The sequence below is a fragment of the Ochotona curzoniae genome, unplaced genomic scaffold, assembly GCF_017591425.1.
Source record: "Ochotona curzoniae isolate NIBS_2020 unplaced genomic scaffold, NIBS_Ocur_1.0 contig_3622, whole genome shotgun sequence".
Classification (NCBI taxonomy): Eukaryota; Metazoa; Chordata; class Mammalia; order Lagomorpha; family Ochotonidae; genus Ochotona; species Ochotona curzoniae.
In genome coordinates this window covers 14,059,717-14,087,422 of record NW_024465926.1, presented here as the reverse complement: position 1 = coordinate 14,087,422, position 27,706 = coordinate 14,059,717, and the positions used below count along the sequence as shown (strand labels likewise).

The window sequence follows — 27,706 nt, the reverse complement described above, 5'->3', positions numbered from 1 at the left end:
AGGGGTAATCACACCTGTGTGGCCGTGGTTGCTACAACATCCCTTAGTCTCCCGGAGTTACCGCTGGCTCGAGGGACAACACAATGGCATGATTTGGTGACCTCTCTCTGACACCCACAGACTGCTCCCTAATTCTTTTCCTCTGTAAATATCTTTTTTCTGAGCCACTTCCAAAAAGGCGTGTGTTCAGACCACTAATTTTGCCTCCAGATGACCGAACTGTCCGTGAAAGTGAGAGAAAAGCTGCTAAGCTGCATTTCAGTCAGTTGGGCAACAGTGAGAATTTTCTGTTAGAGGTGGAAAAAAGGTAAGACAACTTTCACATCCTCTTTTAGTTTGGTTCTTAACACAGCCAATGGTGATTCCCTGCTTACCACTCTTCAACTTGCAGCAGAAGGCTCTAAGAATCCCCCTGGGTCAAGGATAGTTGTATTAATTGTGCACCCCAGATTTTCCTCTGGGCTGAGAGACTGGCCCTAAGTGGGCCCCTGTTGTGCTTTCTTGAAGTATTGACTCTGCTCTGGGTATAGTTGCTGTAAAGCTTCCAAAGGCTTATGGCTAGAGCTGCTAGGAGATAACCTGACCCCGTACATGCTGACCAACCTTTCCTGTTAGTTACCAGTCAGTACATGGTCATCTCCTGTTGACTTGGGTGGATGACAGTACCCTGGACAAGGTTGTTAGAAGGTGAGGAAGCATGTCTCTATCAATAGAAATTAAACAGATCTTGAGGCTCTGGAGTTTTTTTTTTTTTCTCCTTTCTCGTTTCTAAAATCCTACTGAAAGGAGGTAGCATATTTTGTACCCCAAACTCTGCTTTAAAAAAAAGTAGTTTTATTATTTTTGAAAAATAGAGGCCCATTACAAATTAAAGTACACAGAGAGGTTGGGGTTGTGGCTCAAGAGATTAAACCACTGACTTGTACGCCCACATTCCATGTCAGAGTGCCAGTACGAGTCCCTGCTTTTCCACTTCTGATGAAGGTGATGATGATTCAATTGCTTGGGCCTTTACCACCCACGTGGAGACCCACATGGAATTCCAGGCTCTTGGGTTCTCTTAGCCCAGCCATGCCTATCAGATGCGTTTGGGGAGTGAGCTAACAGAAGGAAGCCCCTTCTCTGTGGTTCTCCCAAGTAGTTGAAAATAAAGAAACATTAACAGCAACAGAAAGATTTGAGGAGGTCAGCATTGTGGTGTAGTGGGTTATACTAACTGCAATGCCTTCACTGGTAACCCATACGTTACCAAGTCCCAACTGTTCCACTTTCTGTCCAGCTCCCTGTGAATTTACCTAGGAAAGCAGTGGAGGACTGGGTCCCTGCACCCACGTGGAAGATTTAGAAGAAGCTCCTGGCCTTGTCCAGGATCAGCACAGGCAGTTGTGGGAGTGAACCAGTGATTGGAAAGACCTCTCTCTCTTTCTTTATCCCTGTCTGCCCCCTCCATTGTCACGTTGCTGTTCAAATGAATAAATCTTTAAAAATAAAAAGACTAGGGCCCAGCGCAGTGGCGCAAGTGGTTAAAGGTCCTCGCCTTGCACACCCGGGATCCCATATGGGCGTCGGTTCTAATCCCGGCAGCCCCGCTTCCCTTCCAGCTCCCTGCCTGTGGCCTGGGAAAGCAGTCAAGGACGGCCCAAAGCTTTGGGAACCTGCACCCGCGTGGGAGACCCGGAAGAGGCTCCTGGCTTCGGATCGGCATAGTATCGGCCCGTTGCGCTCACTTGGGGAGTGAATCATCGGACGGAAGATCTTCCTCTCTGTCTCTCCTCTCTGTATACCCGCCTTTCCAATGAAAAAATAATAAAAATAAATCTTTAAAAAAAATAAATAAAAAGACTAGAGGACAATTGCACTTTCTTCCTCTTAAAAAGATAATTACACAGATCATCACACTAAGAAATGTTAAAAAATCACTCCAAATCCCGCTACAAAGAATTAAGCACTTTGAATGTTTGGTGTAATCCTTCTAGACACCTGCATACTATAGACATAAACAGATGTATGTATTACTATTTTTTTAATGATGAATAAATATAGGCTTATTGTTGGAAATTTAGAAAACATAGGGAACTATACAGGAATAAAATAAATCATAATTTTATTTTATTTTATTCCTATATAGTTCCCTATGTTTTACTCATGGATTTTTTTAAACATTATGTAAATGCTCTTCTAGTTTTGCTATATGTATATACAAATATACCTGTATGCTTTATAAGAATCTGTTTCCTATACATTTTTAATTTAACAAGCTATTATGAACATATCCTCATACTTTCCAATCTCCAGAATTAAATGTTTAATTTTTTAAAAAAGATTTATTTGAAGGGCAGAGTGTCAGAGAGAGGGGTAGAAGGAAAAGGAGGCAAGAATAGGTGAGGAAATGGCGAGAAGGAAAGGGAGGAGAGCTTTTGTTGACAGCCCATTCTCCAGATGATGACAACAGGTAGGTCTGGGCCAGGGCAAATCCAGGATCCAGAAAATCCATCCAGGTAACCAATGTTGGCAGCAGGATCAAAAGTGCCTGAGCCATCCCACCCAGGAGCCACTGCCTCCCAGGCACATGAAGAGGAAGGACTCAATTTTAGCAAACTGACTAGATGCAGGCATCCCTAACAGGGCCTTAATCTGCTACGCCACAATGTCTGCCCTTGGGTGAAGTTATTTTAAATCTGAGTCCGGTTTCCCTACTTATTAAGTGAATAATAAGCTAATATAATATAATAGCTAATGGGGGGATTTTGTATGTAAGCAAAATGAGAAATGTAAGAACCTGGCACAGAGTCAGCTTCCAGAGCTTACTGTTGTTCTCAAGGTACCTACCTTAGTCAAATGCAAATATGTGACATTCTTTTTTTAAAGATTTACTTATTATTTTATTGGAAAGTCAGTTCTACAGAGAGAAGGAGAGACACAGAGAGAGATTGTCCATCACTGACTCATCTCCCAATTGGTTGCAAGGGCAGAACTGAGATTTGAAGCCAGGATTTTCTCTTGGGTCTCTCATGTGGGCTCACGCTCCCAAGGTTTTAGACCATCCTCTTACTGCTTTCCCAGGGCACAAACTGGGAACTGGTAGGGAAGTGGAGCAGCCAGGACATGAACTGGTTCCCAAATGGGATCCTGGTGCACTCAAAGTGAGGATTTTAGTTGCTAGGCTATTATGTCGGACCCAGTACGTACCATTCTTGTCTGTTTTCCTATTAATGGCTACAATTGGCTCCACAGTAATCTGGGGGAGTAGAGATGTTCTTTCTGTGCTATAGCTATGAGTATCATAATTCAAAGGAAAATATTTTTCTCCTTCCGTAATTCAGACCTAAGTTTATGGCTAAGTTCTGAATCTTCTTGCTTTCACAATTCAAAGGTGGATCTTCAGGACCCAGCTCTCTCATCATTCCTCGTGCAAATATTATGACTTCCAGAATGGCTCTGGCTGAAATATTTGTGAAACATTGTTAGATTAATATGTTCTAGGGCATTTGGGGAAAATTATAAGAATGTTTTAATTCTAAATAAATTGTTCTGTGTGGCAGCTCTAGGGAAAAGTTGACAAAAAACTGTGCAACAGACGAGGGCTCTCCATCCAAGGCCGGTGCTGATGTTGACAGCAGGATTGAAACAGGTGAGCTTTCTCTCTGTCATCATCAAATAACAAAGATGCCAGTTGTCTCAGCTGTCACAGCCCATCCTCAGTAAGATGTAGCAAAGTCCTTATGAAAGCACTGATTTGCTGAAGATTTTCCAGCTGTGTTTTTCCTGCTTTCTCCCGCCATCAGGCCTGGGAGGACCATGTTTGGCAGGTCTGACCCAGTATCCTTCAAAGCACAAGCTGTACTCAACAGTTCGGTTTCATTGATGTCAGTTTGCTTCCTTTGTACACCCTTAAAGTGCGCTGCCAGGGGCCACAGGTTCTGAAACATCGGCGAGGTAATTGCTTTAGTCAGAGACTGAAGACTCCTCAGCAACAAAGCAGTTCATGCCCTAAATCTCCTTGGCTTCCCCATCAAGGCCCATTGCAGAATCCCATCTTTGCACTATTTCCCATAAGCACTGTTGTCGATCCAATTAGATCAAAGTGCTCATGCCACTGGCTAGAAGACAGCCCTCTGCTGGAAATGTGTTGTCCTTCTGGATTAATCTGGCACTCTCACATTAGATCAGTCAGGGGACTTTTTTCTTTAACTTGAGAAAACTGTGTCCTTGGAAGGATCTACAGAACCTCCATAAGCTCTAAAAATCAATCTCTATAATCTCAACAATAGCTTTAACCGATTGCGTCTGTCATATAGCCACTGAGGATTTTCAGTTTAAAACTAATACAATATTCTGTTTTCTTAACTTCTTATCTACCCACATGGACATTTACTGACAAGTCATTGTCATGTTATTTCAGGGTAAAATAAGCCACAGTGAGGAGTGATTCTAATTTCCTTTCTTGGGGGTTGGTGCTGTGGCATTGTAACTTAAGCCTATGCTATTGATGCTGGCATTCCACATGGGCACTGGTTCAAGTCCTACCTGCTCCACTTCTGATCTAGTTCCTTGCTAAGGCACCTAGGAAAGCAATGGAGGATAGCTCAAGTCCATGGGCTACTGCACCCATCTGGAAGACCCAGAAGCAGCTCCTGGCTCCTGGCTTCCAACTAGCCCTGCTCCAACCATTGCTGCCATTTAGGGAGTAAAGTAGCAGATGAAAGATCTCTTTCTGTGTCTTTTGTTCTCTCTCTGTAAATCTGCCTCTTAAATATTTTTTTTCAAATTTCTCTCTCTCTCCTTTTTTTTAGATTTATTTATTTTTTTTAAAAGATTTATTTTTATTATTTTTTCATTGGAAAGGCAGATATACAGAGAGGAGAGACAGAGAGGAAGATCTTCCATCCGATGATTCACTCCCCAAGTGAGCACAACATCCGATGCTATGCCGATCTGAAGCCAGGAGCCTCTTCTGGGTCTCCCACACGTGTGCAGGGTCCCAAGGCTTTGGACAATCCTCCACTGCTTTCCCAGGCCACAAGCAGGGAGCTGGATGGGAAGTGGAGCTGCCGGGATCAGAACTGGCACCCATATGGGATCCCAGCGTGTTCAAGGCGAGGACTTGAGCTGCTAGGCCACAGCGCTAGGCCTCAAATTTCTCTCTTCTATGTCTTATATGTCCAAGTTTGTAATGGAATAAAGTTTTTTCTATTTTTAACATAGATGCAATTTGATTGTAACAGTTTTGGAAAGCACTAAAAAGCATGAATAATAGCACTTTAATCACCCACAAGCCCATCCCCTAAGAGAATCCCAGGGAACCTCCAATGTACAGCCCAGTTTTTTTTTTTCTGCCCAAGATATATTTATATAGCCACTTGCAGAGAAAAACACATTGAAGTTTAATTTGCACCTTTTTGTATGAGCTGATTCTGACTTCATGTCTGTCACATCACCATCATACAGATCCACGCTGTGAATTAGAGTAGGCCTTGCAATGCCCAGTTCTGCTGAGAACAAACTGTTCCACTAGACAGGAGGCCGTCTCTAAACAGTCTAACAATCGCCAGCTGTTGTCTGTGTTTTTTTTATACCAAATTGATTTTGCGACTTTGGAACGTTAAAGAGCTTTGTTTTCCACTGGAAACTGGATTTGTGCTCAGGTTCCCTTGGAGTATTGGCCATAAACACCAGTGGCAATTCAATATGGTTAACATGGTGACACCTTGTTAACAGCCATGTCACAGGCTGGAAGGACACTTTGTAGAACCAGTTCCCACTGTGACTTCCTGCCAGTCATTCTGAGTAGGCGGGAACCACCACTGATCCAGATCTTTCTGCTATTCTTGCCATGTAATCCTTGACTCTTGCAAGGACTCCGCTCTTCCCACACGCCCAAAATAAACACAACTGGGTTTTGTTTTCTCACTCTCCTGTCTCTATACCTTGCCCTAGATAGTCTCAGTAGAACTGGGCACTGCAAGGCCTACTCTAATTCAAATCAGCTGTGAGTTTAACTACCATTTGTATGTCAGTTGTTTTTTTTTTTTTTTTCACATGCACATTTAAGGATCTTTTCCTTATGTTCAATTGAAGAGAGCTTAATTATCATGTGTCGTGGTGATGATCATTTTTGGTCAACCCTGTTGGGAGTTCTGGGCCCCTTCTGGATGTTGTTTCCCAATTCTTTCTCCAGATTAGGAATATTTTCTTTTACTATTTCATTAAATACATTTTTTCCATTTTTTTCTTTATTTTTGACAATTTTTACATAGTTAATTAGGGCAAAAAGGTTCAAGGGCTATAGGAAAATGGGTAAGACTATTATTTCCATACTGTTTTTTTCCTGTATCTGGGGTAAGGGGGGAGATAAAGAAACCCCATCCAGTCTCCCACCCATCCCAGGTCTCTGGATGTGGGGCATGCTCTGAGGGTCTTGCTCAAGTGGTTTTGATAGTTCAGTATTTCTGAATTGCTGCCAATCTTGTCATTCCAAGCACAATGAAGTTGCTGCAGAATCCACTGATTGACACAGTCTACCTTAGAGTCTCTGCCTAGTTTTTCACTGCCAACATATAGCTGGGGTAGTTGAATGATTTGTTCTATCCTCTGTTGTGGTGCCAGGTATCCTCTGCAGGTTCTGATAGACCTCCATATCCTCCATGTGCAGCTGGTTATGAGGAGGCTCAGAATTAAATACATATTTAAACCCAGCTTCTCTTTCTGCACCTTCTGGAACTCACATAACACTTACATTTGGCCTTTTAGTAGTGTCTCATAATTCTTGAATTTTTTTTTTTAGCTTGATTCAGCTCTGCTTCCAGCTTTTTAATTGTTTCCCCATGGTGACAAAAAATATCTTCCAATTCTGAGATTCTTTTTTCTGCCTCCTTCATTCTATTAATGAGACTTTACACTGAATTTTAATTTGCTCTATTGTGTCCTTAATTCCCAGTAATTTGGCTTAATTTTGTTTCAGTATTGCTATTTCCTGTGTGACATATTGCTTAATTTCCTGCATGTGCTTCTTGTTGTTGATAAGAAGCTTTATAACAATTATTTTGAATTCTGTATTCCCCATTTTCTAGATGTATTCCTCAGTTATCTCAGAGCTTGCTCCTTTGTGGAGGAATCTTCAGTAATATTCATTGTGCCATTGTCTCTTCTTTTGCTCTTAGTCATTGTGTTTCTGGTTATCACATTCTTCTCCTTAGGGCAGGTTTCTAAGCTGCGTCACCCACAGATCTACAATTCAATTTTACTTATTGTGGTTGGTACACATTTTTTTTTTTTTTTTGCAGTCACTTGTGCCACTTCCTCCTATGAGTTTCAGATATGGGCTGTTACATTAGACTTCCAGCTTCCAGTCTCTGTAGCTCCAGCTCCTGGCTCAGCACTCTCCTCCTCCTCTGATCCTGTGCTGTTGTTGCACCATTGTCTCTACAACCTTTCTTCCTCTTCTGGTTCAAGCAGTTCCTAGGACTAGGGAGACACCAGGTGTCCTAAATGGCTAGGTTGTTGTTGATGCTGATCTTGTCATAACCTGCTGGCCGTTAGGTCTAAGGGCTACATGGACTTATGATGCCAAAGTTGGTATTATTTTCTATGTGGTACCAGTGCAATGCACTGAGCTCAATGAGTTCACTCCTAGCTCAGCACATACGCAGCTCACTGTTGTCCCTGCAGTTTTAAAGTTTTTGCCACACTGTACAAAATGGTACCTGATGTGCTACTCATGGAGTTCTTGATCTGCTGGCCATTAGGTCTGGGAACAACCTGAACATTTTTGTGGGTGGAGCATGTAGGATGCCACATTGTGGCAATTCACTGAGCCTGAAGTGGTTTCACTCCCAGCTTAGTGCATCTTCCATTCCATAGCCTTTGTCTCCCTATACAAGGTGGCACTCAATTTGGCTCTGCTGGGGGTTTGGGCTGTGAAATCTGTCCTGTTCCTGCGCCACCTGTTTGGGATCTGCTGCTCTGTCTCTGCTCTTGGTTAAATCAAATAAACCAGCAGGACAGGCAGTTCTTTGTCAGGATTTATCTCCTAGGCTCACGATGAACCTCCCTTCCCAGCTGGTTACTGGTGGAGTTCCGGCTGCTGGTGCAGTTCAGATTGCCACTGGCTGAATGCTGCTGGGATGTCTTGTCATTGCAACACCACCCCGTTGTTTCTGCTGCTTTCCTGTATCCATCAGTCTCCAGGTGCCCCTCTGCCATTGGTCTGTCCTCTCCTATATCCTGCAATGTGCCCTCTCTGCTTCACACTGGCTAACGTTTCTCCCTCTGTTTAAATGTGTCCTCACCCTATTCCGCTAAATTGATTCTCTCAGATATTTTTCTAGGTGAGAAAACTGAACTCCAAAGAGAAGGAACTTGCAGTAGTGAAGCAGAACAAGGCAGAGTTGGGATGCCAACTGGGCTCCCTCTGTCACCCAAAGTCCCTTTGACCATTACATGCTGCTGTGCCACAGTCACGCCTTCCTTCATTTTATACTTTGCCACCAAATTAATTCCCTGAGAACACAGCTGCTATGAACTTTACACTTGTCTGTTTAAAAACGTTCATGGCTCCCACTTGGCGGCTAAATTCAGTCTGACTTCCTGGACCTGGCACATTACTTCAGCCTAATTCAAGACCTCACATCTTCTTTCCCAACTACAATGCCCAGCATTTCAATCAAACTAGATCACTCTCTCCTTCCTTCCTCTTTCCTCTGCCCATAAACAAATACCCCTCTGATTAGAGAGGTTGAATCAAATCCTACCCTTTCCCTACATGACCCAGCTCAAAGCCATCTACGCTTGATCTATAGCCAAAAGGCCAAGAAGTGATGCTCCAAGTCATCTGTTATAGTGAGGCTTCTGGACTCCTCAACCAAGGGCATTTCCCACCAGGTTTTATAAACTCGTGTAACTTATCTTCTGGAGCAAATACTCTGGAAATAGAAAAAAGCAAACATCCCTTGAAGTATTTGCCACAAGGCTAGGAAAAAAAAAAGGTGGGTGGTGAGGGGGCAGAGACTGGTAAAGAGCTAAGAAAGAAGCTGGGCAGTGTATATGAACATGTCAGATGGATGATACAAAGCAGAAGGCTTCAGCCTCAGAGCTGTGGACCTTCCATTAAGGGATGTGCCTGCAAGGAGCACGAGCAGCTGTGAACTCCTTAGTGCTATGCCTCAGATCAATGACAGTTATGCAAAATAATGCAAAGATAAAGGGCAAACATTTAAGCAGTAAAAATATTTTTTTAAAAACTAGGCTTTTTTTTTTTTTTAGAGCAGTTTTAGATTTATAGCAGACCTGAGCAGAAAATGCAGAGTTCCACAACAGCCCCACTATATTGCTGCCATTGATGAACGCACATCAACACACCCTGGTCACTCCAGGTCTATAGTTTGCATTAGGGTTAAATCTTGTTGTTGCACATTCTACAAGCTTGAAAAATGTCCCACCACATTTCAGATGGGGTCCCCCTTCCTAAGAGTCTTCTGCTCCTCTCTCTTTCCCTCAAGAGTCCTGGCAGGTGCTGATTTATTTAAAAAAATTTTACTTATTTAACTTGAAAGTCAACATTACAGAGAAAAGGAGAGAGATAGAGATAGAGAGAGAGCTTAGAATTAGGGAGCATCTTAGCACCCCAGGGGGCCCCTCTGGAGGCCATTCTCAGGGGTCACCTTGTCCCACCTGGTGTCTCCGTCTCACTAGCTCACCACAGCTTTCTATTGCGGCACTGTTAGGTTTTAGATGCATTTAAAGTTCCTAGAGTTCTTATGTTGTTACGCACAGCTAATTCCCACAGCCAAGTCCTCTTTTCACAAGTACTTTACCGCAAGCTGAAACACCATACGCCAGGAAATATTAGGAAGTCCTTTGTTCCAGCGGAGTAGGAATGGGAGCAGGATGGAAGGGGGGAGAAAAATGGAAGGGACCTGTCTCCTGCCATGGTGGCAGGATGGAGGCTGCCAGGGCAGAGGAAAATGACAAGATGGAGAAGGAATTGGAAGAGCTAGGCAAGAAGGGAGGGGAAGAGAGAGGGGGAAGAAGAAGGGGTGGGACCGTGGGCCACACGGACAGGTGACTGAGATTATCCGAGCCGCAGGTAGGTGGGTGGAGACTAGGGGGAGGGGCCAGAAACTGGGGAGTAGGATTATCAGGTAAGGCGCCAGTTTACATCCGATTGGTCGATAACTGAATTTTGTGAGCTGTGGGGAAGAGGAAGCAGGAAATGATGGGATTTCGAATCACTCCTCACAGGCACCACAAGGTGGAAACTGGCAGAAGGACATGGTTTTTGAAGAAGGCACCAAAATTTTCAGCGCTATCTTAAATTTTACACAATCTTGCTGGTGGGGTGCGGGGGATTAATCCAAACAGCTGCAAAACTCATTTTCATCCAAGTTCCCCCTGAAAAAAACCCAAATCTCAAAATTCTGTTTTCCACTTTTATTTTCAAGTAGTTGGTCTAATGGGCAAAAACAAACAGTGGGAGGCCTTTTCTCTCTTCACACACGGGCAAGTCAAGGCAGAGGGAGGCTGGTTTAAAACGCTGCATCAGTGCAGAGCACTTAGTGCCAGGGACTGTCCCCAGCGTCTCCCGCTGGGGCTGCAGATTGCTGAATTGGTGGCAGAGCTCATTGTTTATCCACTTAAGGCAGCATGCAAAATACTCTAGGCCTCCCTCTTGATTCCTGTGGAGCACTTCATAATTTATGAAGGCATTTCATCTCCATTATCTGATTGTAACCTCATCTCAACCCTGAGAGATGGGATTAAGCTTTATCCTCATTTTACAAATGATATGATAGTGGATGCCAGTTCATATTTGGCTGTTCCTGCTCCAAACCAACTCCCTGCTTATGGCTTAGGAAAACTGTGGAGAATGGCCTGAGTCCCTGGGGTCCTTCACCCACGGGGGAGACCCGGAAGAAGCTCCTTGCTCCTGCCTTTGAATAGGCTCAGCTCCAGCCATTGTTACCAGAGGGTGGAGATCTTTGTCTCACCTTCTCTCTGTAAATGTGACTTTCCAATAAAAATAAACAAATGTTTTAAAAGTATAAAAGACAAATGATAAAAAAAGGTTCAGAAAGGCTAAGCCACCTGCCCAAATTCACATGGTTTGTGGGTGGTGACACTAGAATGAGCACTCGGTGTTTTGACTTTCCTTCTGGAAAGTGACTCTGAGACACACTGCCTCAGGTGTGGGCATAGCCTCACTGCGCTGTCTTTTCTTTTAACACAGACTCCAACAAAGGACTCTTTATTTCCTTCCCTAACCGGGAAATAAAGGATTCCCTCACGAGCACTTGTGCCACCCCAGGCAATGGGACCCCAGACCAGAAATCCGGCCCCTTTCCTCTGGGATCACAGGTAAAGTATCCACCGTCCTGTTCATCTGCTGACCAGTCCAGAGCTTGTACAGATAATTCAGTGGGCTCTCGGTCATTCATAAAGGCATTAGAGGACTTGTTCGGAGGAAGCATTTCGCACCCTCTGAAAGGGAAAAACAGGGTCAAGTACAGAGTACCTTCTCTGCTCCGTTAATGGCAGCCTGCCCTTGGCCACTCCCACATTAACCTGTTATTGAGTACACAACTTCACACATTTGATGCCAGGCATCTCAGTCCAAAACAGGACTCTGTTAGCAGGTTTTTTTTTTTTTCTGTTGGTTTAGAAATATCTTTTCTACCTATTTTTTCCATCTCTTGTTGCCTTGTCTCTTACATTTTCTACCTCAGCCTTTTAATTTCTGAGCCTTACAGGTTAAGGGTAGCTTTCCTAAAGGCACCTCCTCAGCATAATGGAAAAGTTAGAGGGTGAAGATGGCCTTGAAGCTGTGGGCTCTGGGCAGGTGGAGATCATGCCAAATGGGAGAAGAATTTGAAATTGAGAGTGTTTAAATAAATGATGGAGGTTGGGATAGCAACATTATACAAGACTTATTTGTGATGATCCAAGGAGAAGAACTGATGACTTTGTAGGCACTATCTCCTCTATCTGACATTTTGTTGATAAAGCAAAATTATAAGAAGTATCCAGGACGAGAACAAAAGACTCTTATTAACCCACAATTTAGACCACCAAGATTATGTTAATAGAAAGATTATTGTTTTCAGTTTGATTATACAGGAGTTTTTTAAGTTATGGAAAATATATATATTATAAAAACACTTTGCATGGATTCTAAAAACTTTTGGCACTAAGAACTTATTTTAACTTCATTTCCCATAAACTTTTTGCAGTGCTCTCATGTGGTACTTCTATCTTTTAAAAGATATTTTAGCACTTAATGAGCTTATTTGTTTTTGGAACTTGTATTTGGCAACTTGGAAACTATCTCATTTATCCTTCCAAAAACATATTTGAGAGACAGAGAATTAGCTCTGATTTGCAGGTTTACCCCTGAGATGTGCACAATAACCAGAGTTGGATCGGCCAAAGCCGGGAGGCCAGAACTCAGGCCAAGTCCCTCATGTGGATGGCAGAGGTCCAGGCACTTAAGCTATCACCTGCTGCCTCTCGGGATGCAGATTAGCAGGAAGATGGAGCTGAGAGCAGTATCAGGAATCAAACCTAGGCAGTCTGATATGGGGTATAAGTGATTCAAATAGCTATTAGGCCAAATGTCTGCCCTGACAATTGCCAATTAAAAAATTTAGAATTGATTTTAGGAAATGTAGACAAAGAACATACCACAGTTTAAAAATAAGTCTGAAAATGCTTTTTTAAATGACCAGGGAAAAAAATTGAATGATTTTATGTAATCCTTTTTTTTAGAAATAAGGAAATAGAATTTCTTTCTTGACATGTAACCAGAAAAATAATAGTTTTAAAAAACAAATCCTAGATAGTTTTCCAATTTGCCTCAATCTTTGTCTAGCTGTTTTTCAGATTAATTTTTAGTCTATTAAAACTTCCATCAAGTACCATAATCAATATTCAGAAAAAAAACATGGGGAGCCCCCTCCTTTTTTTTTTTTTTTTTTTTCTTGAGTGGCAATCAGGGAGGAGGGTGGAAATCACTCTCATATATATCTACTGGTCAACTTGCCAAATGCCCACACAGGCCACAGCCAGCACACAAGAACTCAACCCAAGTCTCTGATGTGGTTGGCGGGCACCAACCACTGGAGCCATCACCAACTGCCTCCCAGTGTTTTCCTTAAAGGGAGCTGGAGTCAGAAGCCAAAACCAGACATCACATGCTGGTCACCGGGAATCTCAACCACTGACTTAACCGTTATGCCAAACTCTAGTTCCAGTTGGAAGATCTAAACAGAAGAAGTCAGGAAAGGTAGCCTATCTAATTTCTATCTTGAGTTATCTAAAATAAAGGAAGTGGGGAAAAAAAAGAATCAATCCATCAAACAGAGGAAGTACAGCATTTCATGGGCTGGTAAGTCCTCTAGCTAAGGATTTCCAGGAGTCAGCTGCTTCAGAGCAACTCCTTATATTCTGACAGCTTGTCCTAGGTTGAACCATTGCCAACCATCCCAAGAAGGGATGGACTTCTAGTTAGGAGAAAAGTACACTAATTCTTGCTCATCTAGTAAGCTCATATTTGAATGCCCATGGATGCCTTTCAACCTAAACTTTTAAACTTTTTCTTAAATGCAGGAAATGACAAGAAGGGAGCTGCCAAGTGACAATCACCAAGAAGATGGTAAATTCTTTGTTCTTTGATTAATTTTCCCCACTTTGAGTATGACCGGATTTGGAAGAAGAGGGAGATGTGCTGGTCCCAAGGCCTTGGTTAGGGGGACCAGCTAATTCCCTAATTTGCTTGTGTGCCCTGGGTGCTTAGTGACCCGGGAGGCTTTCCTGCTTCAGGAGTAACCGTTCTGGCCTCCTCTGGACTTCTGGTATTGGCTGATTTTTCTGCGTCTTTGTAAACTTGCTCTCATTTGGGTTTGTAGCGTTTCCATTCACTTTCCCCCTCCACTAATGTATAAGTTAAATGTGATTTTTGCATTTTTAGTAGTGCCCACAAAACAATATGGGACCTCAACTTGTCCAGTTTTAAAACGTCCCAATATTTTTAAGTTGTCTCTTGTATAACTCAAAGACTTGAGTATTTTACTCCTTTGCATTCTTTCCTATTTATAATTATTATGAATTTTATTTCCCTATATTTTAATTTCCTATATAACACAAGATACATTTATATAGTCAAGTGTTCATTTAGGGTTATCCAGACATTTGCCATGTTGCTTGCTCTTCATTTCCTTTCTCATCCCAGCCTTCCCTTCTGAGATTATTTGCTTCCAATGTACCATAAAACCTTTAGCCTATTTTCTCGTGTGAGCCTTTTAGCAATGAACTCTGTAGTACTGGGTGATCTGAAAAGGCGTCTGTTTTCCCAGCATTCTGGAAGGATGTTTCCTGGGTGTGGATTTCTAGGCAAGCAGTTGTTTGTTTCAGAATGGTGAAGCTAATCTACTGTATTAGGCCTTCGGCTCGCCGCTGCTTTCCCAAGCCATTAGCAAGGAGCTGGATCAGAAACAGAATGGCGAGACATGAACTGGTGCCCAGATGGGATACTGGCACTACAGGCACAAGCTTAGCCTGCTATGCCATGGCGCCAGTCCCAGTGTCCACTCTCTTTTATGGTTGCTTTTCAAAAAGTCAGCTGGAAATCTGTCCTTCCCGCAAGAAGAATCTGTCTTGTTTGAGATTGCCCAATAGTCTCTGGTTTCATGCAGCTTTACTGTGATGCATAAATTTCTTTACATTCTTTTCTGTTTAGTATTTGTTATACTTGAATCTGTGGTTTGTGTCTCATGACTTCTAGCAAGTACTACAAATACTATCTGGGACCCATTGTTTGTTTCCCAAACATCTCGGACTCTTGTTTAATAAATATATGGCAGTGGTTTTCACTTTGTCCTTTTAGTCATCTTTTTGGCTGGTCTGAATTCTGGCTAATTCCTTTTGATACATAGTTCAGTTAAATATATATATATATATAATTTATATTTAATATATATATATATATTTAACTGTGCCCAGTTTGTCTGTTGAATCATTCATTTCAGTTGCTTTATTTCTTAGTTCTTTAGATTTGATTTGATTCATTTTCAAATCCTCTGGATATATTTTTTTAACTGAAAAAAGTTTCTGGGCCAGGCGCAAATAGCCTAGTGGCTAAGTCCTCACCTTACACGCACTGGAATCCCATATGGGTACTGGTTTGTGTCCCAGCTGACCCACTTCCCATCCAGCTCCTTGTCTGTGTCCTGAGAAAGCAGATGAGGATGGCCCAGAGCCTTGGGATTCTGCACCCACTTGGGAAACCCGGAAGAAGCTCCTGACTCCTGGCTTCTGATCAGCTCATCTCCAGTCATTGACCTGGAATGTGGACATAAGATCTTTTTCTCTGTCTCTCCTTTTCTCTGTAAATCTGTCTTTCCAACAAAAATAAATAACTCTTAAAATAAATAATTAATTAAATCTTTCTTACAAGTTTCTTTTCATCTACTTAAAAGGCAGAGAGTGAGAGAGCAAAATCCCATCCACTCTCCCAATTTTGTTTACAACAGGCCCACTGATCAGGTCAAGTCAGAAAACCAGAGCTCCATCTGGATCTCCCATATGAGTGGCAGGAACCCAAGTACCTGCATCATCCTCTGCTATTTCCCATTTTGAATTAGCAGGGAACTGGATCAGAAGCAGAGCCGCTGGGACTTAAATCAGCGCTGTAAGATGCAGGCATTTGAATCTGTGGCTTAAGCCACTGTGTCACACTGTCTGCTTTTTGGATCACTTTTTAAAATAAGAAAATTTCCAGTTTGGTTTATAAATGTATTGATTGTTTCAAAAGGCAGTCAGAGAGACAGAGATAGATCTTCCATCCAGTGGTTTACTCCCCAGAGGCCTGCAGCATCCAGAATTGGGCCAGGCCAAAGCCAGTAGTTTGGAACTCAGTATGGGCTTCTCATATGGGTGTCAGGGACCCAAGAACTTGAGTCATCACCTGCTACTCCCAGGAGGTATGCTAGCAGGAAGCCAGAATTGGAAACAGAGCTAGGGCTTGAGCCAGGTACTCCGGTATGGCCTGCAAACATCCAAGTAGCATGCTAAGCTAGGCCCAAAATATCAAAAGTGGTGACCAAGAAAAAACTCAGGCTTCACACTTTTAGGAGAAAGAGTCTGAGGAAGTGATTAATAGGAAAGTCATCTTTAGAATCCCACAGATTCTGGGCCCAGCATGATAGCCTAGCAGCTAAATCCTTGCCTTGCATATATCAGTTTCCGTATGGGCACTGGCTTCTAGCTCCGGCCATTGCAGCCACTTGAGTAATATATCAGTGGATGGGAGATCTTTTTGTCTCTCCTTTTCTCTGTAGATCTGTCTTTCCAATACAAATAAATAAATATATTTTTTAAATGTTGTAGATCCTTCACTGCTTATGTAAGTGACTCATACCCTTTGTTGTTGTTGCTCTGTGTGGAGGTTGTTTCATCTGTCTATGCCACCATATATCAAAATGCTCAAAATACAGCCAGTGCAATAGCACAGCAGGCTAGTCCTCTGCCCAGTGGCATTGGCATTTCATGTGGACACTGGTTCATTTCTCGGCTGCTCTACTTCCTTTTCAGCTCCCTGCTTGTGGCCTGGAAAAGCAGCAGAGGATGGCTCAAATCTTTGGGACCCTATATCCACATGGGGGACCTGGAAAAGGTGCTTGGCTCCCAGCTTTGGACCAGCTCAGCTCTGGCCATTGCAGCCATTTTGGGGAGTGAGCCAGTGGATGGAAGATCTTTTCCCTCCATTTCTGCTTTCTGTAAAATCTACCTTTCAAATAAAAATAAATAAATCTAAAAAAAAAAAGAAAGAAAGAAAGAAAAATTATCAAACATTTTCCCCCCGGAATGCTTCATGATAGGGTGGACAATGCTGGTACCTCAGGTGACCCAGGCAGAAATCTCACTATGTTTTGTTCTTTTCCTTTCCTTGACTAGAATTCAGACATTACTCTCCTCATCAGCCAGCAGCACGATCCCCAGAGAAGATGACTAGAGATGGGTACCGAGTATCTTTTGTGGACAGTAAATCTTCGTGTTCTCCAGAAAAGGACTCCATGATGAAACTCGACAGTTTTCAGCTCCCGCACGATGCCTCACCGGGTAAACGCCTGGATGTGGGTGATTCCAGCCAGATCCATCCCTGTCAGTTACCCACCAGTGTCGGTTTGGAAAATTATGACAGTCATTATTCTCAAACTCTGTCTCTGCACGGAAGTCTTGGTAAAAGACCTCAGAGGAGCAAGAGCTACAGAGACTATAGCCTAAAGCCCTCAAATGAGCTAAAGGCCACCGCATCCCATTCTTGCGGCGACTTACTGACTTCCTTTTCAAACTCCAACGCCAGCACCGGGAGACTTTTGAAGCTTAGTTCAGGTATCAGTTTCCTGTCAGATTCCACATCTTTTTCCATAGGCATAAAGAGCAAAAATGTATAACTGGGAAAATGGGAATTAGCATGTCTTAATTTGCCTTAGCATTTTGTAAATCGTATTTCAAGGTCAACATTGGTTCAGGGAACTCCCAGAAATCTGACCGAGACGAGACGACAGCTCTGAGGGAATGTGCTCCTGAGAGCCGAGTGAGTGCAGTGTGAGGTCACTCTGTGTCGTGTGTTTAAATAGGGAAGAACTGGGGACTGAGCTGGGACCCTAGGGCTTGGCCATACAGAAAACGTGTGAAGACAGCTTCTGGGGGTGTGTGGCAGTCAAGGCCTCCTTGAGAAGGATCCAGGAGAGACTTGAAGGCAAGACTGTAGAGTTGCCAAATACCTGGCAGGGAAGGGGACCAAAAAAAAAAAGTATATATAAAAGCTGGAGTGGGATGTAAGGCCAAGGAGATGGAAATGATGTGATAGAGGAAACAAAACTGATGACACAGGAGAGAAAAGGAACAATTCCAAGGAAACAATCCTAGATCCGCCCAGAGGAGCTGTGGGGTCAGTCTGCAGGAGAGACTTGGACATGGGTAGAGGCACACTGTTCATCCACTGTAAGAAAGAAAGTTGAGAATTGAGGGTTACAAATGTCTGGGGGGCTTCTAAAAACTCATGCAAAATGGAATGAAGAGGCACGTTTATTCAGGTACAATTTTTTTTTTGGCGGCGGGGATTCACACGTGATGTTTTGGTAACCTGCCTTGTCCAGGTGAGGTGGCAGGCTGCATGGTGGGGTTCCACGACCAACACCTATGCTTTCTCAGCTTAAGAAAGGGCATCAACTCCTGAGAAGAAGCAGGTGCATGCATGGTGCCAGGGGTCTGAGAAAGAGGTGCGAGTTAGTCATGTGAGACAATAGAGAGCTAAACTGATCCTGGCTGGGAGTGTACTAAGGGCTCAGACAGTGCTGGGGCTGGCCCTGTGGCACATTTTGATGAGCCACTGCCTGTGGTACCGGCATCTCATGTGGGTACAAGTACGAATCCCAGCTGATCCACTTCTAACCCAGCTTCCTGCTTATAGCCTAGAAAAGCAAAGCAGGATGTTCTAAAACCTTGTGACCCTGTAACCATGTGGGAGACCTGGAAGAAGTAGCTGACTCCTGGCTTCAGACCAGCACAGCCCTTGCTCTAGTGGCCATTTGGAGAATGACCCAAGGGACTGAGGATCTCTCCTTCCTCTCTCTCTAACGCTGCCTTTCGAATGAAGAACACAAAAGACTGTGCCATGAGTTTAAAGCAAGGAAGGTCAGAACAGCTGCATGTCCTCCGGCCACAGTCCACTGCCCCAGTGCAGGCTCAGAGTATGTGGACTATTGGCTTTACCAGAGATGGGGAGGGAGGGAGAAAGGGTCCAGAAACTTGGGGGTACATGCTAAGGAATCATGATGCATGACCTCTGGACCAGGAATGAGTGGGAGTCAGCAGGAAGCTGCAGGGTAGGTTCATCTCCCACTGTGTTTCCTCCACCTCTCCCCAACAGATCTGTACGCCACAACCCATTACAGCAGTGACCCTGCTCTGCTCCTGCATGTTGACCAGCAATCAGCCAGCAGCCTCGGCGGCGACTCAGCAACGCGTGGTCCTTTCCCCACAACCGCCTCCATCCTGGGAAACCCTCTGCCTGCTCCACTGCTCCTGCCACCAGGGGCCTCAGAAGATAGAGGGTTCTGGAGCAAGAGGTCCACCAGCCCATCACGAAGGGGATTCGAGCGGAAGGACTCTGTCCTCACCCACCTGAGCCCAAAGCATGAGTTCAGGGACCTTGCAGGCAGCGAGGCAAGTGTTGGCTTGTTTACATGGGTATAAGAAATGTAGCAGGTTCCAGGCTGTAACGGGGTTTTTGAGGGATGGGGTTTAGGGGAGAATGACAAGGTGGTTCTAACCTAACCAATACTGCGTGCATGCAAAGGGGTTCATACTGCCAGATTAAAACCTTTTTTAGATTAACTATTTACTTTTATTGGAAAAGCAGATTTACACAGAGAAGGAGAGAGAAAGATCTTCCATCCACTCATTCACTTCCCAAATGTCCATAACAGCCCCAGAACCAAGCCAATCCAAAGCTAGGAGCCAGGAGCCTCTTCCAGGTCTCCTTTATGGGTGAAGGGTCCAAGGCTTTGAGCCATCCTCCACTGCTTTCCCAAGCCACAAGCAGGGAGTTGGAAGGGAAGTGGGGCAGCCAGGACACGAACCAACACCCATGTGGGATCACAGCACTTGCAGGTGGAGGATGAGCCAATTGAGCCATTGCACCAGAACCAGGCTACAGCCTTTGATTTGTCCACTCTTGGGAAAGTTATCCACCTCTTCACTGCCACAGTCACTGTTTGCTCATTTCAGTCACAGGAAGAAAGCTCCCTGAACTATTTCCAGAGTATATATGGGGTGGAGAAATGCTTTGATAAGAAGTGATAGACAGATTTACTAACAGGAAGGAAGGCGGAAGTAGCAGGGGTCCCTGGGTGATGTTTACAGTTCATCATGTTTATTCCTCTGCTCCAGCCACAATCAGCTAACTTGAAACTGTTTTCATGGAAGCCTGGGCTTGGCTTTGCTGTCTATAAATTTGAGTGCAACTTTTCTTTTTTCTGAAGCAGCAGCAACAGAAGATGAATTAGATTTTCCTAGGAATTTTGGGCTGAAAATGGTTGAGAGAACAAACAGAAAAATCTGTAAGTGTTCTCACATATCCAAACAATTATTTTATGAAATCAGAGAATGGAAGAGTTATGTGATAAAAAGTATCTAGTTCTGGGCCTGGTACAATAGCGTAGTGGCTAAATCCTCAACTTCCATCTGCCAGGATCCCATGTGAGTGCTGGTTCAAGTCCCAGCTGCTCTACTCACATTTCCAAGTTTCCAACTGCTTGTGGCCTGGGAAAGCAGTTAAGGACAACCCAAAGCCTTGGGACCATGCACTGGCATGGAAGACCAGGAAGAAGCTCCTGGCTCCTGGCTTCAGGTCAGCTCAGCTCTGGCTGTTGTGGCCACTTGGGGAGTGAACCAGTAGATGGAAGATCCAGGTCTCCTGCGTGGCAGGAACCCAGTTACTGAGCCATCACTGCTGACTTCCAAGGTCTGCACTGATAGGAAGCTGGAGCCATGAGTCTGGAGTCAGGAATCAAACTTAGGTATGTGGGTGTTTTAACCATAAGGCTCAATGCTCATTCCTTTAAAAAAAAAAAAAAAAAAAAGGATATTAGGAACTAATATGGGTTGGACCACCACTTGTAGTACCAGCATCCCATGTGAGAGTATCAGTTCAATTCCCAGATGCTCTGCTTTCCATCCAGCTCATGAACCTGGAAAGGCAGAGATGGTCCAAGCACTTGGGCCATGCCACCCACCTGGGAGACCCAGACAGAGTTCTAGCCTCCCGGCTTCAGCCTGGACTAGCCTCTGTCATGCAGTCATTTAGAGCGTGAACCTGCTGATAAAACGGGTTCTGTCTCTCCCATTCACTCTGTAATCCCACCTTTCAAATAGATTTTTTTCTAATTATGTTTTTTACCAACTGACTTCAGAGGTCTAAATAATTTATGAAAATTCATGAAAATTTTATTTTAAAAAGCTTTAAGACATAATTTTCTGAAAACTAAAAGACCCATAGAAGTAATAAAATTAGACAAAAGACTCAGCAAATTGTAATAAATGAAAATGCTGAAGGGCATATTTAAGTTTCCAAGTTGTTCTATGATATACACACAAAATTACCCATGCCTAAAAGCCAATGGCAGTAAATATTTGTCATAGTCAGATTTGAGAAGGCCTGCTAGAGTGACTGTGGCATAACTGGATCACCTGTGATCCCCTCTCAGCAGGCAGGTGGTTAACTTCATAAATCTCAGGATTCAGCTCTTCAAACATCCACAGTCCTTACACAGAGCTCACAGGGCCCATGTTCAGTGCAGATTCATTGAACAAATACTTATTTTTTAAAAGATTTTATTTTTATTGAAAAGGCAGATTTACAGAGAAGAAGAGAATGATCTTCCATCTGCTGGTTTACTCCCCAAGTGGTCGCAATGGCCAGAGGTGAACTGACCCGAAGCCAGGAATGTCTTCTGGGTCTCCTACATGAGTGCAGGGTCCCCAGACTTTGGACCATCCTCTACTGCTTTCCCAGGCGACAAGCAGGGAGTTGGCTGGAAAGAAGAGTAGCCAGGACACAAACCAGTGCCCATATGGAATCCCAGTGCGTGCAAGGCAAGGATTTAGCGGCTAGGCTATTGCTCTGGGACCGAACACATACTTATTCCATTTGTAATTACTCATAGGCTGCAGCCTGGACCACTCATATCATTAATGTCACTGGTTTTGACTTTCACAACCATCAGGTGTAACAGCATTAGCCAATTCATCATCTATATATTTTTTTTGCATCAAAAGAACCAGATTAAGAAACAATTTGGCTATTTTCAATATGTATCAGCCTTTCTTGAAATCCTAAAACTACAGAAAAGAAGATTGGTAGGTAGATTTGTAAAAGTTCACAAACAGATGAAAGATGGGTCATGTCAGAATGAATAAAAAGAATTGTGGATTTTCTGTATGGATATGTATATCTCTATATAGGATTCTTGCTTAATAAAAGGCTTATTTTCTACAGGAACCAATAATAACATTTAACACAAAACATTTAAAATATTACGTGGGGTATGGGGACGGCCATTTGTCTCAGCAGTTTTATCATCACATACATCACATATCATACACAGCAGAATGCTCCGTTGAATGCTGGCAACTGGGATTATTATCAAGCATTCCTATTGATGTGTGTCTTGGGAGGCAGCAGACCATGAATAAAATAACTGGAGTCTCAGCCATCCACTTGGGAAACTTAGAAGAAGTTCTAGATTTTCCCTAGCACTGGCTGCTGCAAGCACATGGGGAGTAAACCTTTTAAATAAAATGAACACAATTTTAAAAATTAAAATGTTATAGGACATTATCTACTAATATATGTTCAAAGCATATTGACTTACAGTTTTATTAAATTATTGCTGGTTTTATTTTACTATACATAATAGATTTTAGGATGTTCTTCTTAGGGCCCAGCATTATGGCACAAGTTAAGCTGCCACTTGTGACACCAGCATCCTATAAGGGAATGCCAGTTTGAGTTCTGGCTGCTCCACTTCCAATCCAACTTCCTGCAAATGCCCCTGGGAAAGCAGCAGAAAATGACCCAAATGCTTAGGCACCTGTCACCTGTATATGGCAAACTCAGAGGGAGTTCCAGGTGCCGGGCTTTAGCCTGGACCAGCTCCAGCCATTGTGACCATTTGGGAAGTAAACCAGTGAACAGAAGATCTCTCTCTTTCTTTCTATGTTATTCTGATTTTCAAATAAATAAATTTGTATTTTAAAAAAAACAATATTAAAAAAAGAGATGGTCTTCAAAAAGTTCATGAAAAATATCTAGTAAGAAAAACTGAAGCATAGATTTCAAAAGTCTTTCACATCAAAATTAATCCAGCTTTCAATTCCGTTTCCCCACCAAATTTTTAACCTGCCCTAAAATAATGAGCCATAGTGTGGGTGTTAACACATTTTTGTTGTAAATGTATTCTAAAAATCTCCATGGAAAACTGCAATAGAAGATACTATTATCTTTGGAAGTATCCTTGAATATCTTATATATTTTCCTGGGATATAACTTTCATATTATTCAACTTCAAGGTGAAAGTTGAAACCATATTTCTTTTTTTAAAAAGATTTATTTAATTTTCATTACAAAGTCAGATGTACAGAGAGGAGGAGAGACAGAGAGGAAGATCTTCCGTCCGATGATTCACTCCCCAAGTGAGTGCAACGGCCGATGCAATGCTGATCCAAAGCCAGGATCCAGAAACTTCTTCCAGGTCTCCCACGTGGGTGCAGGGTCCCCAGGCTTTGGGCCGTCCTCGACTGCTTTCCCAGGCTACAAGCATAGAGCTGGATGGGAAGTGGAGCTGCTGGGATTAAATGGGATCCCAGCGCTTTCAGGACAAGGACTTTAGCTGCTAGGCCATGGCGCCGGGCCCAAAATCATAGTTTAAAAAAAAAAAAAAAAAGCTTTCTTTTTTATTGGAAAGACAGAGACAGTTCTCTTCCATCCTTTGGTTCACTCCCCAAATGCACAACAGCCAGTGCTGGACAAAGCCGAAACCAGGGGGCTGGAATTCTATCCTGGTCTCCCACATGGGTGGCAGGAGCCCAACGCCTTGAGCCATCACCTGCTACTTCTAAGGAGGAACATTAGCAGGGAGCTGGAATGTGACCCTGAATCCACTTTTAACTTAAAAAAACTATTGTAAGATTTTAAATGTCTGGCTTTTTCATCTATTATGTAAGAATGACAACTGGTTGGAGGTTTTGTTTTTTTCTTGAGCCTCTCTCTAGCGACCTGGGCAGTTTGCATGGTTTGCCAGGAAACCACAGTCCCCCAATCTCTGCCAGAACCCCGCACGTGGCCACTGTCCTCAGACAGCTCCTGGAGCTGGTGGATAAGCACTGGAACGGCTCTGGCTCGCTCCTCCTCAACAAGAAGTTCCTCGGTGAGTGAACGCATGTGCAGTTCCTGGAGAGGTGTGGGCTCCACTTTGTGTTCCGCTGTCACTCGGCCCCAATCTGCTTTTTTCTTACATTCTTCTTCCCTGTGTTTTTGTTTTGTTTTTTTTACCAGCACTCTCACCCATTGCTTTGTTCTTCCTGTGTGTATAGTGTTTGGCGAAACATGGAGTGACTGAATGTGAAACAGAGACTGGTTCTGTTAATGCTTGAAAGTTTCAACAATGAATGCAAAAGAAATGGGATTTGACCATCAGAGTTCTAGATGACTTAAAACATTATGATTTGAATTTATATGATCCAAAAAACCTCAGGGGAAAATCAGAAGTTAAGCAAAATTGAGTTTTAATTTGAAAAATGCATGCTTTCAGGGTGACCAAATGGACTTATTAGGCTTTTCTGTTTGGGGTTTTTTTTGTTTGTTTTTTCTGGGGAACATGGGTTCAACAGTCAAGTGAATGTTGATTCATGTGTTGATTTGTTGGTTTACTAGAAAAAGAGTTCAAAGAAACATTGGTGATACGAAAGCTTAGGTACAAACTAGAAACGTAAAGGTTGTTGACTTTGGAAACAATCCTAGCCCAGCTGTGCTGCCTCCTGTGCAGCCCCCTCTTGCTCCCATTTGTGAGAAACTGTCCTTTGAAGCCATCGAGCAGTGACCAGACCAGGAGCAATGCTTTCAGTGGCGCTGCTGTCCCCTCTGAGGGCCATGGAGACAGTCTCGCAGAGCTGAGATGTGGGGTGGCCCCGCGGGTCCTGCAGAAGCCAGCAGTGAGGGACTAGGAATTCTGGGCTGGAGCTTGCAAGCCTGGCCTGTATGTGCCCACCCTAAATTTTTGGCAGGTCCTGCCCGAGACTTGCTTCTGTCTTTGGTAGTCCCTGCTCCACCTCAGCACTGGAGCCGCTCCCACCCTGAAGACACCCAGAAAGCCTTCTGCAATAGAGAGGCAGAACTGAAGGAGGCGGGCCTGCTGGTCCCCAACGACATGGTAAGCATCTGCCTTTCCCCTCCTCCTTGGCCTGCAAAGGGCAGAGCAGGTCCGGCTGGGGTAGTTGTGCACCCTTACCAGTCCTCATCCCCAGGGAACCACCTCCCCACCCCACCCCAACCACACTTACACAAAAAGGCAGGCTGAGCAAAATCAGAACCAGAATCCATCAAGACAGCCACAGCTTGGAAGTCTGCAGGGCTGACTCCTTCACCCTAACCCTGGTCCAAAAATTCTATAGGAAGCCTTGAACTGAAGAAGAATCAAAACAAATGAACAAACAAAAATGCTAGTGTGAACTGTTGAGGGCCATATTCTCGATGGCAGTGGCTTGATCTCAGTAAGGGATGAAGGCCCATTCTCTAGGCTTCTCTCCTCCCCTCCCGATGGAGTGGAATCCGGGGCCTGTGGGAGAGGAAGGAGGAGCTGGCCTCTGCAGCTGTCCCTGTGCCTGTTGCTTAACACGCAAGGATTTTCACTTCTAGAAATGGACTGTAGATGACTCAGAACGCTGGCCTTCCGACAGAACGGCCACTTGTTCTGCAAGAGCACTGGCTGACTCCCTGGAGAGACGGCAGCCCCAGGCGGTCAGTGTGTTCTGGCAAATTGGAGCTCCCACTTAGCAGCGAATAAAACGCTAGTGAGACAGTCTGTCCTCCATCGGGACACCAGGAGAGCAGGAGGGTCTCCTTGGCAAGTGCTCCTCAGGACTTATGTCTGTATTCCTCCTCTTACTGTGTCTGTATTCTGTTTTCTGATCTACAGGAAAGTTTGAAGCAAAAACTAGTCAGAGTGTTGGAGGAAAACCTCATGTTGTCAGAAAGAATTCAGCAGTTGGAGGCAGGTGCAGGCTTCTCAGTTGTGAGTGGGCAGCAGTCCCATAATTATGGTAAGTTCAGAGAAGTGGGAGGTAGATAGGGAAGAGTGGGAGGGCAGTGAGTGAGTGAGTGAATGTGTGTGTGTGTGTGTGTCCCAACACAGCTGCCCATCTCATAAAACTCCTCACCATCGCCTTACGATAGAGGTCACTTGAGTTATTGCCAGACCAAAGCTCTTTGTAAACCACATGCAAATGTTGTGCTCACCATTATTTTCGAGAACATCACTTTTTGTGATACTAAATAGGAAGTTTGAAAAATACGAGACCTGTGACCAATCAATAATTTCCATTCAAGTTTTTGAAATATTTTCTTCTACCTTGCCTCTGTATACATTTTTAACCCCAAATTAAAAATTAGATCCTTTTTTAAAAAAAAATCAATATGAAAAATAAAAACTGATTCTTGACCTCATCCTAAATACAGAACCTCCCTGTTACTTCAGGAAGTTCCCAGGTCCCCTGTGTGGTCAGTGTGCTTGACTCTCCACCCCCTGGAAGTCACCGACCTGATGTTTGCATTTCAGTGTTAATAACGGATCAATACAGGCACTTCCTATAGTGTCCCACGCATGTACCACCTTCATCCAACCAGGGCTCTGATAGTTACCTCTAAGGTTCACAATCATAGAGAAACCTGTCATTATTTATACTAATGGCTATATAGAGTAAGTAATTCTGCAGAATATCTGGATATTCAGAAGACCCAAAGTGGGAAAAAAGATCCATAGTAAAACCCTTCTCTGAAATGACTCTGTCGCCATTGGCTGAAGCACAGTACAAGTGCTGACACCCTGGTAAATCATGCTTTTAGTGTCTGCAGACATCTCAGGCTGCTTTCCAAGGAGGCACTCCTAGAGGTAGAGATGGAGGGGCCAAGGAGGCGGTCATCTTTGAGGCTTTTGCAGCATGCTGCCAAGTTGATCCCCATTGAGGCTGCAGCCCTTCACCCCTAGCAGCCATGCATACTCAAACGCCCTTTGAACCCCATCCTTGCCAACACCGAGTATTTTTCTTCGCTGCCACTGTGATTAGTAAAAAATAACATTTATCTTGATTTGCACTATCTTTTTACTAGCATAGTTTGGGCTATCATTTTTGACAAATTAGCACAAGCACCGATAAGCAAATTACAGACATTTGAATATGTATGAGGAATCTGATTTGCAAGTTCTGATTTGGAACTCCTGCCTTTCTCGTTAAATCTAAGCTCTGTCTGATATTCATAAGTCCGAATAACAGAGACAACAGTCTTCACTTACCCCAAACACAGTTCTTTGTCCTCTCCAGTCTTACTTTAAGTCCACCGTGAGGCCCTCGTGGTGCTTGGCTCACTGTGGACACAGCTGCTGCAGCCCTCACTTGAGCCTTTTAAATCTTGCAGCTCCAATTGTGATCGACATTAGCTTCAGCTGGGGACTTGATAAACCAGTGGCTCCTCAGGCATCCCCATCACAGCGACTGAATAAGGATCTGCATTTAACAAAATCCCAGGTCATTCCTCAGGGTCAGCCTCAGTGTGATTAAAAAGTTTAGGCAGAACTGTTCTAGAAGCCTGCCTGTATTCAGCACAGAGTGACTGTGCTCTCACTCACCTGACAGGCAGTGAATGCATACTCGGAGAGCCAGAGTTGACGGTCACAGGCACCAAGTCCCTTTCTGCAAGCACTCATCGAGTCCCACCACGTGCCTGACACACTTCCCACATCCTTTCCCCCTACCACATAAGGAGGGACAAACACGCATTCCCCAAGTCAGACGTACACAGAAAAGGGCCTTACAGGGTTGTGCTAAGTGAGAACAAGCGGATCCTCTCATCAGGGATACGGGGCAGGATTCCTGG

The 27,706-nt window shown here is 43.8% G+C and overlaps 1 protein-coding gene across 1 annotated transcript in view; it reads left to right on the top strand.

Moving 5' to 3' along the window:
* The window catches only part of LOC121157719 (leucine-rich repeat-containing protein 36-like), a 41,943-nt gene that overhangs the window by 11,441 nt on the left and 2,796 nt on the right, over positions 1 to 27,706 (top strand). Inside the window, exons 4-13 of the mRNA XM_040982061.1 lie at positions 211 to 307; positions 3,543 to 3,631; positions 11,225 to 11,350; positions 13,592 to 13,645; positions 13,729 to 13,734; positions 16,945 to 17,382; positions 18,926 to 19,227; positions 23,819 to 23,984; positions 24,841 to 24,986; positions 25,752 to 25,875. Of these exons, the coding sequence (XP_040837995.1) occupies positions 211 to 307; positions 3,543 to 3,631; positions 11,225 to 11,350; positions 13,592 to 13,645; positions 13,729 to 13,734; positions 16,945 to 17,382; positions 18,926 to 19,227; positions 23,819 to 23,984; positions 24,841 to 24,986; positions 25,752 to 25,875 (1,548 nt within the window). The remainder of the gene's footprint in view (positions 1 to 210; positions 308 to 3,542; positions 3,632 to 11,224; positions 11,351 to 13,591; positions 13,646 to 13,728; positions 13,735 to 16,944; positions 17,383 to 18,925; positions 19,228 to 23,818; positions 23,985 to 24,840; positions 24,987 to 25,751; positions 25,876 to 27,706) is intronic.